General features: G+C 38.2%; 1 protein-coding gene across 10 annotated transcripts in view; it reads right to left on the bottom strand.

Annotated features, from left to right (window-relative positions):
• PCDH7 (protocadherin 7) overlaps positions 1 to 17,745 on the bottom strand; it is a 739,914-nt gene that overhangs the window by 712,250 nt on the left and 9,919 nt on the right. Inside the window, exon 2 of one of the 10 annotated variants that reach the window (XM_075260187.1) lies at positions 5,936 to 5,996. The exons of the other annotated variants lie outside the window; for them this stretch is intronic. Coding sequence (XP_075116288.1) covers positions 5,979 to 5,996 — 18 coding nt within the window. The 3' untranslated portion in view covers positions 5,936 to 5,978. The remainder of the gene's footprint in view (positions 1 to 5,935; positions 5,997 to 17,745) is intronic. 10 annotated transcript variants of the gene reach the window in all.

Raw genomic sequence — 17,745 nt, 5'->3', positions numbered from 1 at the left:
ATTGTGTATCCAAGAGACTGAGATTCCAGGACTGAACCTTACTGACAAGCAGCAGGGATGATGTCAGAATTCACACTTGCCTTGCTTTTGCAGTATTGCTCCAGAAGTGTCACATTGTTGTTCTACAGTGACAGGTGGTAAAGGTAAATACCAAAGGAAACTCCTCTACAGTCTATGTCTTGGTGAAGTGAAACATATGGACTTTGTTGTTATATCAATATCTTCACAATATGAACTTTAATGGACAATGTTATAATATCTGCACAACACGGAGGAAATCTAAAGGACTTTAAGTCAAGAACTACATTTGTGGTAATAAGCCTTCTATTATGATGGAAGAAGATGACCAGAAGACCAGACGATGAAAGAAGAGCCTGCATCAGGTGTAGGTTAGATAGTGGATCAAATTGTTTCCATCTTTGATCACAGTTTACCATAACATACCATAACGTTTACTAATGTCAAAATGTATCGCAAATTGATGAAATTATTATATGGACAATTAATGAAAATTAAGTTCCAGTATTCAGCAAAGAAGAAAGAAGATATAATCTAATTGAATGAATATTGTTGTATGGTATATCTTGAGAGTTCAAACAGATATTTCACTCTCAAAAGGGGGAAATGTTAAATATTATATATTTACAATATTCTCTAGCAGACATGGGGTTAACACTCTACTGACATCATAGTCTTATATTTTGGGTGCATGGGTGCGGTTAGAGTAGACCATTTTAGAAATCTCCTTACATAGCTACAAGATGGAAGGTAACACCCACTCTCATGAATATAAATGAGTAAGAAATACACATGTCTGGGTCTGTCTTTGGGAAGACCAGGGGAAGACCAGGAGGTCTGTCTTTGGGAACACCAGGGTGGGTGGTCCAGGCAGATGGACATCCATGGACGTCGTAACCAGCCCAAGTCCACCAACCAGATGACAAGCATGAACCAAGCTGTAACTACAAGATATCCAGATGATTTAACTTCTCTGAAGATGTAAGCTATTGACAATTGACTGATATTTGTGTTATTTGGACATTTTCCCTGTTCCTGTGTTTTCCTTCAAGATATTAATAAACCTCTACACTGATTTATAACAAGCTGACTTCTTCCTATCGTGGACAAGGCCAGGTCCGGATATTTAACAGTGGACACAAGTCTCACCGGCAAATACAAGATATTTAACAACCCGGCATTAAGTTCTAGAGAAAGTATGACATTCCTGGTATTACACAACAAGATGTAGAGCTAATAACTGTGGGGGCACATACAGGAGGCTTGAGAACCAAATGTTGCTCCCGGTTTAGGGGACACTACTATAGGTTGAGTATTCTATATCTGGACTAGGCATGGATATAGTGAGCTGGATTGGTACACTTTTTTGGTTCTTGAGTTCAAAAGAACAGTAAAAATAAACACATTTTCCTTCTTATTTAATTGTGTGCTTCCCATTGAGGGTGAAAGCTCTGCCTGTAACGAATCAAAATAAATTAAAAAATATTGTACGGCTTTTTTTAGGTTGCACTTAACCATATACAGAAACAATAACAATGAAAAACAGATGTAGCGCGAATAAATTACTATGACCAAACACGAGCCAGGCCATCCAGGTGTTCACACTATGCCAGAGCAGCAATCTACAATTGTACAGCTAATCCTCCTTAATTATAACAGATGGAAAGTGTTCTCACATTTGGTTTTTGTATTAAAAGAAATGTCGAACGTTGAGACAAAAAATGGGCCTGGGCCAAAAATAAAAGTAGTTGGAGTGAACACAACCTGAATAATATAAAGAAAAGGAGAACAAACATCAAAACGTAGATCTGGTCTAGTCTAGATGTGGACACATTGGTACCCTCTTTCCTGGTGGCAGATGGCAGGAGATATAAGAACTGGGTAGTTGGTAGCTGCCAAATCTTTTTTCCCTTAGGGCCAATGTCGGAGGAATCTGGAAGTGACTTCTTAACATCTCCCAAGAAAGCTTGTGTATGGGGGAGATAGGTAAAATAGTTGTTGGTGAACAGTTATCTAATGTATAAGGCCATTTTACGTTCCCTATCCGATACTTATTAGGTATTAGGATTTATTAGGTATAACCGATCTGATAAATTCAATTTATTGGCCATAAATGTAAAATAGCTTAAAACTCCTTTGTTTGTACAGAAGGAGGGACATGAGTGACTGACATCTTATTTTGAAAAAGAGAAGGTTTGGAAGACTAGGCAACACTAGTCTGACACCTTTAGTCAATATTACCATGTATGTGTGTTTGTATGAGAAGGCTAAACTGCAATTTACAGCCCAAGGGACTATGCAAACATAATTCTAAAAGCATACTAAATTGGTTAATTGACTTTTTTATGAAATGGACCATGGTGTGACTGAGATGAAAAATTTAGATTGTGAGCTCCCCTAAGGACCGGGACTGATGTAAGTGATTATGATCTCAGATGAGCACTGCAGGATATATAAGAACCATGTAAGAAACAAAAATGATTAAATGACTTAAAACAAAAAGTATATATATATATATATATATATATATATATATATATATATATATGTATATCGTACAAAAGTCTAAAAAAATCAATCACTAAAAAGACCTGTCAAGGGAAAATAAATTTACTTTGTAGGCGCTGATGTTCTTTACTTTGGTGGAGATAGCGATTTTGCGGAATGCGAAATATACTATATTTAGTTCTGTTCAAACACTTGTAAGATGGCACCTGCAGACATCTATGAAATGCTACTTTACCTTTGTATGCCAACCATTTCATAGAGAGGCATACAGAAATGTTGAGGTTAGATTCTATACAAATCCTAAAGCAAGCACTAATGGACAAGACAAGGAAAAATTCTCCATACTGTGGTTACCCTATGTAGGCATCACGCAGTGGCCAATGGAGTACATAGCCAAAGGGACACACGTGCTTCAATATAAGCTCTGTACGCACCAGCCCTTATATAGTAAACTTGTTTACTTCCAACAGATCCTCAAACCTGTTTGTAAAGGTATTCTAAAATTATGTGTATGTTGTGCAAGAAAGACACAGAATGCCTAGAATGATGGCTAAAGCAAGATCATACCTGCTGCTGTCATTCAGATTCTGTAAAATATTTATGTGCTATATAGCTATGCAAATTGATGCAATGTAAGTTATGGCCAAAAATGCCCCTGGTATCCTGATCTACAGGCGTATAGAAAAAAAAGCTAGTGATTGCATTCCTAAGAGAGTAGGAACATATATATATATATATATATATATATATATATATATATATATATATTAGAAACTACATCTCATTAACTGTACAATATTGACAATTGTATATTATAATTCATTATTTTATTTCAAAGCCAGAATCAGAGTCAGTAACTTTTTTCCAACTCTGACTCCACTAAAATGGGTCCCTACTCTGACACCATGACTCCAACTCCACAACCCTGTCACAGTATGAGAAGGAATGACCTGCTGTAATTGTAATAGGAAGATCTTGAGTGTAAGGTAAAGTTCACATGGGGATTTTTGGGTCGGAATCTGAGGCGGAGGCCAAAAACCGGATAGCCACGACTGAAAGCCAGTGCACTGCACCGTCATCCAGCCGCGCACTCTGCTCTGGATTAGGCCCAATGAATGGGCCTAGTCCGGAGGAGGGAGTGTCTTCAGGCCAAACCGCGAGGTGACTCGGCCTGAAGAATGAGCATCTCACGTCTTTTTTTCCGAGAGCCGGAAGAAACGGCTCCCAGAAAAAAGACCTGAGCGGCTCCCATTGATTTCAATGGGAGCCGTCTTTTTGATCAGGGTTTTGAGATGGATACGGCCTCAAAACCCTGACCTAAAAAACTCTGTGTGAACTTACCCTTATAAGATGTGGATGGACCAGTCGAGAGCAAGAGTGAGTGTCATTATGGAGACAAATCATAGAGTTGTGAAGTTGGAGTCAAGGCAAGTTGTGGGATGGAGTTGGTGTCAGAGTTAGAAAAACTCCAACTTTAAAATAAAACACATTGTTATTATATAATATGTTGCGATACAATTATTAATATTGTATCCTGAATTAGATACATAGTTTGCTGCGTATTTACTTTCTGCCTGACCATGATCAATGTTGGAGCTAGAGTAGGAGTTGGGGAGTGGAACAATATAATCGGAGATCTGGCCACTTCTTGTGCTTTTTATTTGCCTTCCTCTGAATCAACGCTCTAGGATTAAGATAAGATAAGATAATCCTTTAATAGTCCCACAGTGGGGAAATTTCAGTGTATTTTATAGGTTCAATTTGGATCTGGGCCTTTTTTTTAACATTAACTATGTAACTAGGTAACCTAAAAATAAATGATACCCATAAACTCTACTTATAAATAGGGAACATAAATTTCGATGTGCAGGTCAGCTAGGGACAGACTAGAGAAACGCTGGATAGGATGTAAGAACCTAATACATCTCTCAGTGTGACAGTAATTCTATAACTGTATCCTTTGTCTCTACTTTACAAATAGGACCATTATTTTCCCTAGTATCAATGCATTGGATTTCTAGAAATCTATAATACACAGCAGTTTCTCAGTGATGATACAGTAACAATGCCAGGCTGTGTAGCCTTGTTGGAGCTCGCATAGGGAATGTCTCAAAAGCCTAATTAAAAAGTAGTGCTCTTAGTGTTTGTGTGATTTATCATCCCACGGCTATTACTATAGCACTGCTTACTGGATGGCAAAATAATTCTGCTTCCATATAAAGGCATGCTGAATATATTCATTGAAAAATTAATGATGTGCATAATGTAGTAGGATTTATATTAGACTCCGTTCACACTGGTTCCACTGGTTACATCCGATGTATATACTGGAATATATCATATATCACTATGTAGGAATACAGCCTGTCATTGACTAGCATTCTAAAAAAGTATATACCACCACAGGGATGACCTGCCTCAAATAGTGGTTGGCTAAGTGGGAACTTCCTGTTTGTCCAGACGAGAACAGGAAGAAGAGACCCAACAAGTTCTAGAACCAAAGTGACGAGAGACGCATAAGGAGTTATAAAACTTTAGAAAGTTTGGAATTTTCTTGGAAGCATCATATAACTTTTGTCCTCCTTCACTTCTATGTTGGCAACAGCGTTATTATCTGTTTGGACCGCCATAGATTGGGTGGTGTCCCACCAACACCAATGGTTGATGGGACACCACCAACCAACCACCATGGCCTATTCCTGACAGACCAAATTCATATCTTAAAGGGAGCCTGTCTCCAGAATCCAGCATATCAACCCAGTCCACCTGAATCATATAGTGTTTTCCTCTTGTAAGTCGATACTCTTGCCTTCTTTGTCAATATGAAAATAAGTTTTTTGGAGCAATGAGGGTGTTAACGCTTATCTCTTTGGAGCAATGGTAACGTACTTCACAATGGAAACACTAAATCGGCACTCAATTGGCAGGGTCCGGGCTGATACGTTGGGTTCAGGTTGGGTTCCTTTAAGGAAGGAGCACACATACAGCAAGAGGTAAAACAAGATATATATATTTATCTGTCTATGTATGGATAGATAGACAGATAGATAGATAGATAGATAGATAGATAGATAGATCTATTTACAGAAACATATAAAGGGAGACATTGTATAGTAATATTGATTGGAAGAAATATACATTAAATTGCAGTTGCGGTTACATTTGCAGGCTTAACATTAAAAGAGATGTTTACACATGAGCTTACAGTAAGCCACGAGAGACCTGAGGTGCGCAGCTCAAACAAAGGAGTATTTTCATTATGTAGCGGAAAATGCTAATAACGGATATTGGTGCCCAAGACTGGTTAATATCATGCAAAGGAAAAAGCGAGTGGTGAGACATAAAGACGCATTTACACCATTTAAGCTTAGCCCTTAAAACACCATTTTCTAAGGGGACTGTTACATACCAAATTTTGCCCTCGATCCAGGTGATAAGGCCACATGATGAAATCAAAACAAAAAATGTGACTGGAAAAAGAAAAGGTGAAGAGTGAAAAATAAGCACATGGATGATAAAAACAAATGGAAAAAAAATCAATTTAAAAATATAATACAAATAAAAAAATAAATAAATAAATAAACAGAATGGCAACAATAAATAAAATGGTAACAAGTAAGTCGGGATTGGTCAAGTCTAAGGAGCCAGAAATTTGATAACATAAGTAAAGATTATTTATGATGTAAAACACATACGAATAAGGCTAAAGACATTAAATTATTGGCCGCCAGGCCCTCGATTTTGGTGGAATCCCATGTCTGTCTCCTCACTCTTCCCCAAGAAATGATGTTGGGAGAGTAAAGGATCAAGCAGTTGGATTCCATAATGTTTCATGATTCTATTCTCAGGGAGATAAGCCACCGCTAGAGGAGTCTAGATGTCTAGCACTGGCTTACTCCCCTCTCCCCAATGATAACACATGCATACATGTATAGGATCAGAAATGTATGGCGAGCTCAAGGGCTCATGCACACCAGCATAAAACAGATCTACTTCTGTGGGCCCCTCATATTTCATACAGAAGCATACTGAGCTGCACTGCCCATAGGGGAGAATATCTGCATAACATGGCGCTGTGCATAGTGCTAGGGGGCAGATTTATTATGCCCTGTATGCCAGTTTGCTTGCATAAATGATGTCTTGTAGCTGGCGTAGGTATCAGTGAAGTCTCTCAGCGAATCGGAGGGTGCACGTGACTTAAGAGGAGGTCTTCACCTCCTTATAAATTAACGTACCCTCGACTCGCGTGGGAAATGCTATTCTTCATAAATCTGCCCCAAGGAGTTTGCAGCACAAGGATTTGTAGTGTGCATGTAGCTTTATCTGAACTGATGAAATGCAAACTATCCTGCTGGCTTCTATTATATTGCCCACCCCTGACATAAACTGTGTGTGAGGTTTGACATTAGGAAAGCAAAGCATGAACAATGTGCTGTCTCTCTAGGAATGTCATGAATGTTAACTCCATGATCTCTATTTCAGAACCATCTCACATAGCAAATATTACTTCACTGAGCTTAAATGTAACATACATGTCTTGTTTTGTCTTTGATACAAACCTACAGATGTTCATCCACTGATAAGTATGAGTCTGTGTGTATATGTGTGGATACATAAAGAGGCTACAACGATTTTTGTGCACCGCTGATTTCATCTTTAACAAGCCCGAACCTCTATCTATTTGGTAATATTGGATTCGTCTTCATACCTGCATGTTCCAAAAATAAGAAGTTTGGGTAGAAGATAACAGCAGGGGTCGAGGTTTTCCCATAGACCGTAAGCTAACTTGAGCTACCGTTTGTGTCTTCTTTAAGCAATTCCTAATTCTCTAGGCCTTTGCTATCTCCGTCAACAAGGTTCAAGAGCAAGCACTCCAAAAGGTTAGCATTCCCCTAAAGAAGACAATGTTTGTCCATGTGGCCTGGTCTAGAATGACCAAGAGACAGAACTACAAGATCAATCCTTCAAGGCAATCACATGTATGGCACTTGGTACACTGAGAAGAAATCAGAAATTGTGCCTTAATACATTCTACAATACTTAATAAAGTGAAGACTATATAGTAGCCTTTATCTCTCTCTGTTCACATATATATATATATATATATATATATATATATATATATATATATCTTCCTTCCCTTACATAATTTGCCAACTAGCATTTCATAACTCTCTCTCTTACTCTTCAGCAGTACATGTCTGTGACTGTACCCAGATGGTTGGCAAACAGAACTCATAGCACACATATGGGCTCTGAACAGGAAAGCACGCTCTGACACCATGAGCCTCCTGATAATGGAAAGGATCCAGATACATTCTGACACAAACATTACATTTACTTTGAAAAGTGAACATTTTAACCATGACTGGCGATACTTGTAATTTTCTGTTTTGTTCTATCAATGACACTGTGAAGCCAAAATATCCTACTAATATTATAAATGTCAAAGTTTGTGGGTTTGGATGTTTGTTCCTCAATCACACAAAAACGACTGAAGGGATTTGCATGAAAATTGCCACATACATAGATAGGATCCCCAATTAAAATGTAGGCTACTTTTATCCCGGTAAATGACATCACTACACGACCGCAGTGAAAGAATTTAGGTTCACACAACACTAAAGGACCTGTGATGACATCATCACAGGTCCTTGAGCCATTCTAGGATAGGATCATGCTAGGCAGTGGGCGGAGCTACACTCTATTTTGTGGGCGGTGCTATATAGGATAAAGCTGCACAGTGTGAAAGCTGAAGAAAATGGAGTCTCATGGAAGAGCAGGAGACTACAGAACATGCAGGATGTGTGTGGGCAAGAGGAATATATCGGGTGTAGAGTTTAAGTGAGTACGACGGGGAATGTGTTGTTCTGCCTCTGATGGGAGGGGGGGAGGGCGACTTTGGCACATTTCAGCAACATCCATTCAGCCCTTTGTAACACAGAAGCTGCTCAGAGAGTCACATAACAAAACCCCTGTAATCACAATTGCCCGATGTAGCAGAGTTTACGCGGCGCTGTGGCAAAGCTAGGTAGGCTCTCCATATGCAAACATGTGCATACAGCTGGATATCCTACACATATGCAGTGATGTAGCAGAGCCGAGATGCGGGAGCAGGCTGATCGAACTCTGGCATATTTCAGCAACATCCATTCAGCCCTTTGTAACACAGAAGCTGCTCAGACAGTCACATAACAAAACCCCTGTAATCACAATTGCCCGATGTAGCAGAGTTTAGGCAGTGATGTAGCACACCTCTATAGGCTCTCCATATGCAAGCATGTACATACATAGGGTATCCTATGCATATGCAGCGATGTAGCAGAGTTTAGACAGTGCTATAGCACACCTCTATAGGCTCTCCATATGCAAACATGTACATACAGCTGGGTATCCTATACATATACAGCGATGTAGCAGAGCCGAGACGCAGGAGCAGGCTGATTTAACTGTGGCAAATTTCTACAACATCCATTCAGCCATTTCCAACACAGAAGCTGCTCACACACTGACATAAGAACACGCCTCTTATCCAAATGGCCAGATGTAGCAGAGCTTAAGTTGCACTGTAGCGCAGCTGAGTACACTCTCCATATGCAGAGATGTACATACAACTGAGCATGCTTCGTATATGCTGCGATGTAGCAGAGCCGAGACGCGGGAGCAGGCAGATCACCCACAAAAGCAATTGGCTAAATATAAGCGGCTCAGCGCCACCACCATCCTCTGTGATAGTGCTGCATGCTCAGCATGGGCATGGTGATAGGATGAATAATCATTCAGTTCGCTATCAGTCCACATTCACTCCGTAATGCAGGTTTGACTCTGCTGAGCGTACATGATACAGTATGAACATATAACATATATATATATATATATATATATATATATATATATATATATAAAATTGGGGCATTGTGAGCTAAAAAGGTACAGCATTGTTAACACCCTGGACCACTACTTTGCCTACCACTTGTCCAAGCCTTGTTTAAATGTAGCTGAAGGCTTACGCTAGCGTCATGTTGTTCATTGTTCTGGTCCATTGGAGGACCAGAACAACTGACTAATAAAACAGTGGGCACAGAGGCCTAAAGACCCCATTGACAATAATGGGATCCACCACTGTCCACTGTTTTTAACTGGAACTTTATCAGCTTATAAGCACCCTTCAAAATCACCAATCTGTTGCACCAGTGACAAGTATTTGATCGATAGATGTCCCACCCCTGGGACCCCCACCGATTATGAGAACTGGGATTTGGTGTCCATGAATGTCCATCCATCAACTTCCTCGAAATGAGTAGAGTTGCTACCATCAATTACACAAGTGTTGCACAGAGATAAAATTTGTGGTGGCAAAACACTACACATGTATAGCCTACAGCTGGCACCATCACTGGGGGCAAAGACCCAGCTTGGTGCCCTACAGGTAGTTCCATGGATAAATACATTCCATAGGCAAGACTGGGTGGCTTGTGCATCTTCCCTTTACTATGACACGGGCAACCAACAGTTAAGTGAAAATTCTATTGAAATAAAAACATCTAAAACATGCTTAAAAAGAGATAAAAATGGGGAATATGGCAGCTTTTATAGAATAGCCTAACAAAATTTTTAAAACATTGCAGACAATAGCAAAATGAAGGATATCCATGACCCTGCTAGATACTGCCATACTAGACAATAATAAAAAGAAGAACAATTAACAAGTAAATTTGGTCAACAAGAACAAATCACCGACAACCACTATAAAATTTTCATTTGTCCCGAATTCACTTTTTGTTCGCTCGGACACGTAACGTACAAAACGCAGACAAAAAGAACAAACTCTTAGAAATGTATTAAAGGAAACAACAGAGAGTCACAATAGCGTATCTCCCACAAAGGCAATTAGTTAATGCAGGTATACGATAACATCACAGGATATGAAAACGTTATCAATACGAGACAATATTTTATCTCTGCTCAACATGTTCTTGATTAGATATTATGCTGAGAGCAGAAGACGAACGCTCAAAAGCCAAAATAAACTGAGAGACGAGGAGAAAAGTGCTGCAAATGGGGAATGTAAGTACAAAAGGTACGCCAAAAATAAGACAAAATATGTAAAAAGATGACACAAATGGAGAAATCGCCTTAATATTACAAAACAATTACGGAATTAAAGGGGTATTTTTCTTCCAAAAATAGTGCCATAACTGGTTACAAGTGTGTGATATTGTTGGATGACAACACTCATTTTGAGTGCTGCTATTTTTTTTTGGAAGAAGGCAGTCTTGACTTTCTGGACAACCTCTTTACAAAGGGATAGGAACCTCAGGGGCGGTCCCTTCTAGACACATCCGAGGATACCAGTCCAGATCAGGTTGGTCTAATTGCCACTTCCAATGAGCAGAATTAACCTATACTGATTTTTTTCCCACATGTAATGAAATGAAAAAAAAAAAAACAAAGATCATCAAGGTATAGGAAGTAGGTGGGAGAAAAGGCAAACTAGCGAGAATCTCCTGTCCAGTCAAGATGATATGGGGACATGAACCAGTGGCAAAATAATTAAATTTTTGTTTTTGTGATATCTAATAGAGATGAGCGAGTAGTATTCGATCGAATACCTCCCCTGCATAGTTGTTGGTGTAAAAAAGCACCAGGAAAGGTGGGAGGGGCATCAAATTTTTACTGCATTTACCACGTGGTATGCGTCTGATTACACCAATAACTATGCAGGGGAGGTATTCGATCGAATACTACTCGCTCATCTCTAATATGTAACAATGGATAAAGAAGCTCAATTAAAATGACAATTTAGCTTTACAACTATTCCATAAACACCCATCACATACAGAGACTCACAAACAGACAAGCACATATATCTATGCCGACCGGCCCTCCAAAGAGAGAAAGAATAGGAAGGAAATATGAGAAGACTGTCAACAGCCCCTGAGGACCGACAACTGGCCAGCCAAATGATCCAGTGAAACATATCTGAATCTTCATATAATAATCACCCCCATTGAACTATAAATGGGATTGTATCACTTGACACAATGCAACTCCTGAATGACTTCAGTTTTGCCATTCATGAAATTGAAAATATTTTACATGTCCGTCTTTAACTTGGCAAACCTTTTCCACTTCCACCTGGTCAAAACAATATGTTCTTAATTATTAATACATGAATGATTAATTTCTAAATCAAACAGTGCCACTCCTGTCCACAGGTGGTGTGTGGTATTGCAGCTCTGGCCCATTCACCTTAGTAGACACAACTATGGACAGGTATGGGACTGTTTTTGGAGGAAAGCCATATTTTTTTTAGTGTTGTGAACTCCCTTTAGATAAGACTAAAATCATCTATCTATCTCTATAGATCTATCTATCTATCTATCTATCTATCTATCTATCTATCTATCTATCTTTCTCTATAGATCTATCTATCTATCTATCTATCTATCTATCTATCTCTATAGATCTATCTATCTATCTATCTATCTATCTCTATAGATCTATCTATATATCTATCTATCTATCTATCTATCTATCTATCTATCTATCTATCTTTCTCTATAGATCTATCTGTCTATCAGTCTATCTATCTATCTATCTCTATAGATCTATCTATCTATCTATCTCTATAGATCTATCTATCTATCTATCTATCTATCTATCTATCTATCTATCTATTAAATATCATCTATCTGTCTATCCATCTATGTATACCCTTTTTCTAGCTATGTATTTTCTTTCTATGTTTTCTTGCATCTTTATTCTATCTATCTATCTATCTATCTATCTATCTATCTATCTATCTATCATCTATCTATCTATCTATCTATCTATCTATCTATCTTTCTCTATAGATCTATCTATCTATCTCTATAGATCTATCTATCTATCTATCTATCTATCTATCTATCTATCTATCTCTATAGATCTATCTATCTATCTATCTATCTATTTATCTATCTATCTCTATAGATCTATCTATCTATCTATCTATCTATCTATCTATCTATCTATCTATCTATCTTTCTCTATAGATCTATCTGTCTATCTGTCTATCTATCTATCTATCTATCTATATATCTATCTATCTATCTCTATAGATCTATCTATCTATCTATCTATCTATCTATCTCTATAGATCTATCTATCTATCTATCTATTAAATATCATCTATCTGTCTATCCATCTATGTATACCCTTTTTCTAGCTATGTATTTTCTTTCTATGTTTTCTTGCATCTTTATTCTATCTATCTATCTATCTATCTATCTATCTATCTATCATCTATCTATCTATCTATCTATCTATCTATCTATCTATCTATCTCCTATCTATCTATCTATCTATCTATCTATCATCTATCATCTATCTATCTATCTATCTATCTATCTATCTATCTATCTATTATATATTGTCTATCTATCTATCTATCTATCTATCTATCTATCTATCTATCTATTATATATTGTCTATCTATCTATCTATCTATCTATCTATCTATCTATCTCTCTATCTATGTATTATATATTATCTATCTATCTATCTATCTATCTATCTATCTATCTATCTATCTATCACACTTATGTTTTTCTATCTATGTGAGACAACTTGCCATACTTTAGTACTACACAATGAGTTATTTTAGCAAAACAACAAAGATACATTTATTCTCAATAATGGAAATATGCTCCTTGTGCAGCCACTTATGAGAATGTTATTAAAATGATTTATTCTGGTTACATTTACCAATACCCTTCCAGGCATGATATCAAGCATATTATTAAAAAAGGCTGACACTACCTGTCATGCACAAGATGTCACATAAGCCTCCAAACAGAAATCACAATTACAAGCTGTAACTTTCCTAGTGCCTCCAGCCTATGGGAAATCCTCTTTTTATGGTCACGTTATGACATTGAACACAATAACGTATTAACCAAAAGAAAGGACCTGAGACAGAAGCCACGTACAGTGGAACGTACAGAACAAGCAGTAAACGGCACACACCTTCCAGCATTTACCGACACAACATTTATTGGGGAGAGAATTGTTGTGGAAAATCCTCCAGGTGATGATAGCTGTAAAGTGTGCGCATTGGGTTTTATCTGTTCTCTGATGCCTGCATAGAAATCTTGTGAACTACAGAGCTTAGCATTGGCCTAGCTGCACTAAGCTCTTATCTCAACACATCTTTCTCTCAATGACACCATATTAACCCATTTGGTTTCGAAAGACCCTGTGCCAGCAACGCTCTTTTACTCAGATTCAGGCAACCAAGATGGATGTGGTATGTACAGAAAAATGTATCAGCATGTGTCAAGAATATTCAGCATTCTTGGTATTAGTAGTGACAATTTGTGTGTGGAAAAAGGTTACAAAGTTATTTATGTACATTCCATACAATGAACAACACCTTATAAAATGTTACAAGTCTTTAGGTGTGTTGAAAGGAGGTTGTACACTTGAGAAAAAAAGATAAAATAAAAAAAAAATAATAATAATAAAAAAAAAAAATTATATATATATATATATATATATATATATATATATATATATATATGTATATGTAAGTAAATTGTAAGTCAAATGAATGGGGTCTCACACTCTGGACCCACACCTATTTGCCATAGTGGAGACTGGTTACAAACAGAGCCGTGGAGTCAGAGTTGGGGCCAGTTTTTGACGGGATCAGAACAAAATGACCAACTCCTACTCTGACTTCAAAATTAATTGTTTTAAATTATATTAAATATTGATTGATATTGTAAAATTAAATAGATGTATACTTTTTGCATATTTATTTTAGATGAAGTCAATCACTAACATTTAATGCCCTATTCACATCTGTGTTGGCATTTCCGTTCGGGGAGTCCGCTTGGGGACCTCCCGAATGGCAACCTATCCGCATGAAAAAGCGGTTACTTAAGGAAACCCGTGGACTCCATAGAATATAATTGGGTCCGTGTGGTTTCCGCACGAAACATGCAGAGAGAAAAAGCATCTGTCTGATCATGGCGGTCAGTCATGAAAAAAAGTCATAGCCAATGCCTTGGCCTACCAACTCCACAGCCCTGTTTAAGAACAATGTCTTTTACTCTAGAGAACATGGGATGTCCATATATGACACGGACAATCCACTGAGTTCATTTGAAAATGTGTAATGCGTCATTTGACCTGTGGTGGCGCTGCACTGCCAGATTCACCAAACACAACATATTGGTGGGAGTCAAAAACAGTGAGATATCCTACAATTGGGATACATAACCTTTAATGAATGGCCCGACGTGACCTGTTTACTTGCACTTGAAAAAGGGCCTAGTTTGGCCCAAAACGCATCGTACTGATCCCTTCTACTACCTTCAATAAAGAATCCTGTTTGAGAACTCCACTTTGTGTTTTACCCTACTGCTAGTGAGCGCGGGTCCTCTGCCTCGTTCCTCTGGTCCCTGTTCCCCACTTAGAATAGTTCCGAGTGGCATTCTCCAAAAAGTGACCAATGTGGACATAGGTAGAGCTATCTCTCGCCATTTATGTCACTTTTGTGCCATAAATGACTGAAAAAAATCAATGCCAGCAAGGATCCGGCCTAGATTTTCACCTAGGCTCACTCTCCTGGAAGACGAGCCTAACTCGTGAGAAGGCGCAGCCGCATCGTGAATGAAGCGTATCCTCTGCTAATACAGAGCACATATAAATAGGCGTACAATATGCCAGCACAGAAGAGTCAAAGGAACTAGCGAACGTTTTATACAAATGAAGAACAGGATGGAAATCAAAGGAACCAAACCAAAAAGGAATATTATCTATGTATTGTATATTTGTTGTGAGATCTGTATTGCGAACGCAAAGGTCACTTTCCTGCAAACCTATTACCATGAAAATGCTTAGAAACAGTAATGACACTGTGACGGCTTTTAAGCATAGAAAAACTAAAGCTATAAATGAATAAAATACAACTAAGGCTGGGTTCACATCTACGTTGTTGTCTCCCCAGGTAAACAATTTGTGATCCGAGGATAGATCACAAAAACTGCTTAGAACAGGTTGCTTATATGTGTTCAATGGGTTTTTACAATCATCCGCCATTGTGCGATTGGAGATTTCTGCAGTGTATCTGCTCTTTTGGATGGAGACAAAAGACGGACTTGCAGAAGTTTTGCTCGGTCCAAAAAATAAGGATATGCAAAGGACAACAACCCATCTGTCTTTTTTAACATTGAAGTCTATGGAAGGTGAACACAATTGGATTACTAACGGATGGTAATCTGTTTGTGTATTTTGCTACATATTTTTTCCTCTTCATACTTCTGGGCGCATGCTCAGAATGAAAACGGATGTGGTAGAATGGGGACGGATCTGCCAAAAATGGGCACAATCTGACATTTTTTTTTAATGTAAATTGTGAGCCCCATATAGGAATCACAAAGCACATGTTTTTTTTCCTATCAGTATGTCTTTTGTAGAATGAGAGGAAATCCACGCAAACACAGGTAGAACATACAAACTCCTTGCAGATGTTATTCCTGGTGGGATTCAAACCCAGGACTCCAGCACTGCAAGGCTATAGTGCTAACCACTGCACCACCATGTTGCCCCGAACTGACACTTTTTTGCAAGATACCTGGCTGACGGATTATGGTATGTGTTTTGTAACCATATGCGTCCATTTTTTTTTTTTTTTCTGATGAATCCATTTTTTTTATAGATGGATTCACACTGGGCGAACAACCAGCACAAATGTGAACATAGTCTTATATATGATTTTTTTTCTGCTTAGCTCCTTCTTTTTTCATGGTGACAGGTTTGCTTTAAGTTTTCACCACTGACACTGCTATAGCATCAGTCCATATTCCAAAAAAACTCTAAGTTTACAAGATACCAAAAGATTTACCTATAGGAGAAATACTAGTGCGGGATATACACCAGAGGTACACAAGCACACCATGATACAGCGCTCTGAAAATGGCGCCGAATGGCCTTCCATTTCTAATAGGTAACGTGTAACAACCATATTATAAAAATAATACTATATAAAATATATAATATAAGCATACCATAAATAAATATAGAAATACAATATAATATACATACTATATAAAAGCTACCTCATCTTTACTCTACGCCCCAGTATTTTCATATGGTAAGAGGATCCCCGGATCTTTTATATACTGCCGGACAAGGTATAGATTTCCTACTGCCTTGTTCTTAGAGCCCTGACACATCTGGAAGCTTTACTGGTACATGACATTATCCTTCCATGTACTGAAGACACATTCATTGGATAGTTATATAATACAGGCTCAGACCACCCAATGTTAAAGCTAAATACCCTGATGTGGTTGTGTCTACAAGTCACACATGCTTAAGCGGTGATGTCACTGCGGGACCGGCTGACAACAGAGCCACGCTATTACTAGTCTGGACTATTTCAGTCCCATAATCCCTTTTATTACAAATAATTGCTAGAAAACTAGTATAATGAGAAAAATGTGATACCTAGGTATTAGAAAGACGGACAGCTGGATGTACATTCCCCTCGGAATAACAGAATATCCAAAGGATGACAAAGTTAAATATTCATGGATTGGGCCAACGTGGGTGGAAGAACTACACGTAGAGGCCAACAATACGCATACATAATAGATGGTTGGAGGCGCGTCCAACAAGGGTGTTACTTATCAACAAAGTGCAAAACCCATAGCAACCAATTAGATGATTTCACATATTCTACTTTCTAAAGTCTGATCAAACGCGATTGTCAATGGTTTAAAGCGCAGTATATTAGCACCGAGTATACAGATAACCCTCCGATGGTAACTTAATAACATCAAAGAGAATTACATCTTCACTCCGTCTGCTGAACGTAGAGGAGTCTGGTGGGACCAGGCACTTCTGCTTAGCTTCTTCATAGATAAGAGGATGGCTACTTTAAGTTTATGTAGGAAATATCACTATATACTGCTTACTAATACACTCTGATTAAATGGTCGTTCCTTTGGTAAGTACTGCCCCTTGTCAGACAATGCAGTCTCCATGGACCGCGTGGAGTCGCTATCCTGCAATTTCACATGCATATTGTTCTTCAGTGGCAGTATCAAGATGGAAGCTCTGTGCGGCTCAAGGAGACTTTATGCATGACAAGGAGGAGGTAAGGGTATGATCACATGGAGGAATGTGGGGAGGGTCTACAGCCATAAAATCCTCTCCAAAAACCAT

Source organism: Leptodactylus fuscus, chromosome 1 (genome assembly GCF_031893055.1).
Source record: "Leptodactylus fuscus isolate aLepFus1 chromosome 1, aLepFus1.hap2, whole genome shotgun sequence".
In the NCBI taxonomy this organism is placed as follows: Eukaryota; Metazoa; Chordata; class Amphibia; order Anura; family Leptodactylidae; genus Leptodactylus; species Leptodactylus fuscus.
The sequence above is the reverse complement of the archived record's forward strand: the minus strand, read 5'-3'. Positions and strand labels throughout refer to the sequence as shown.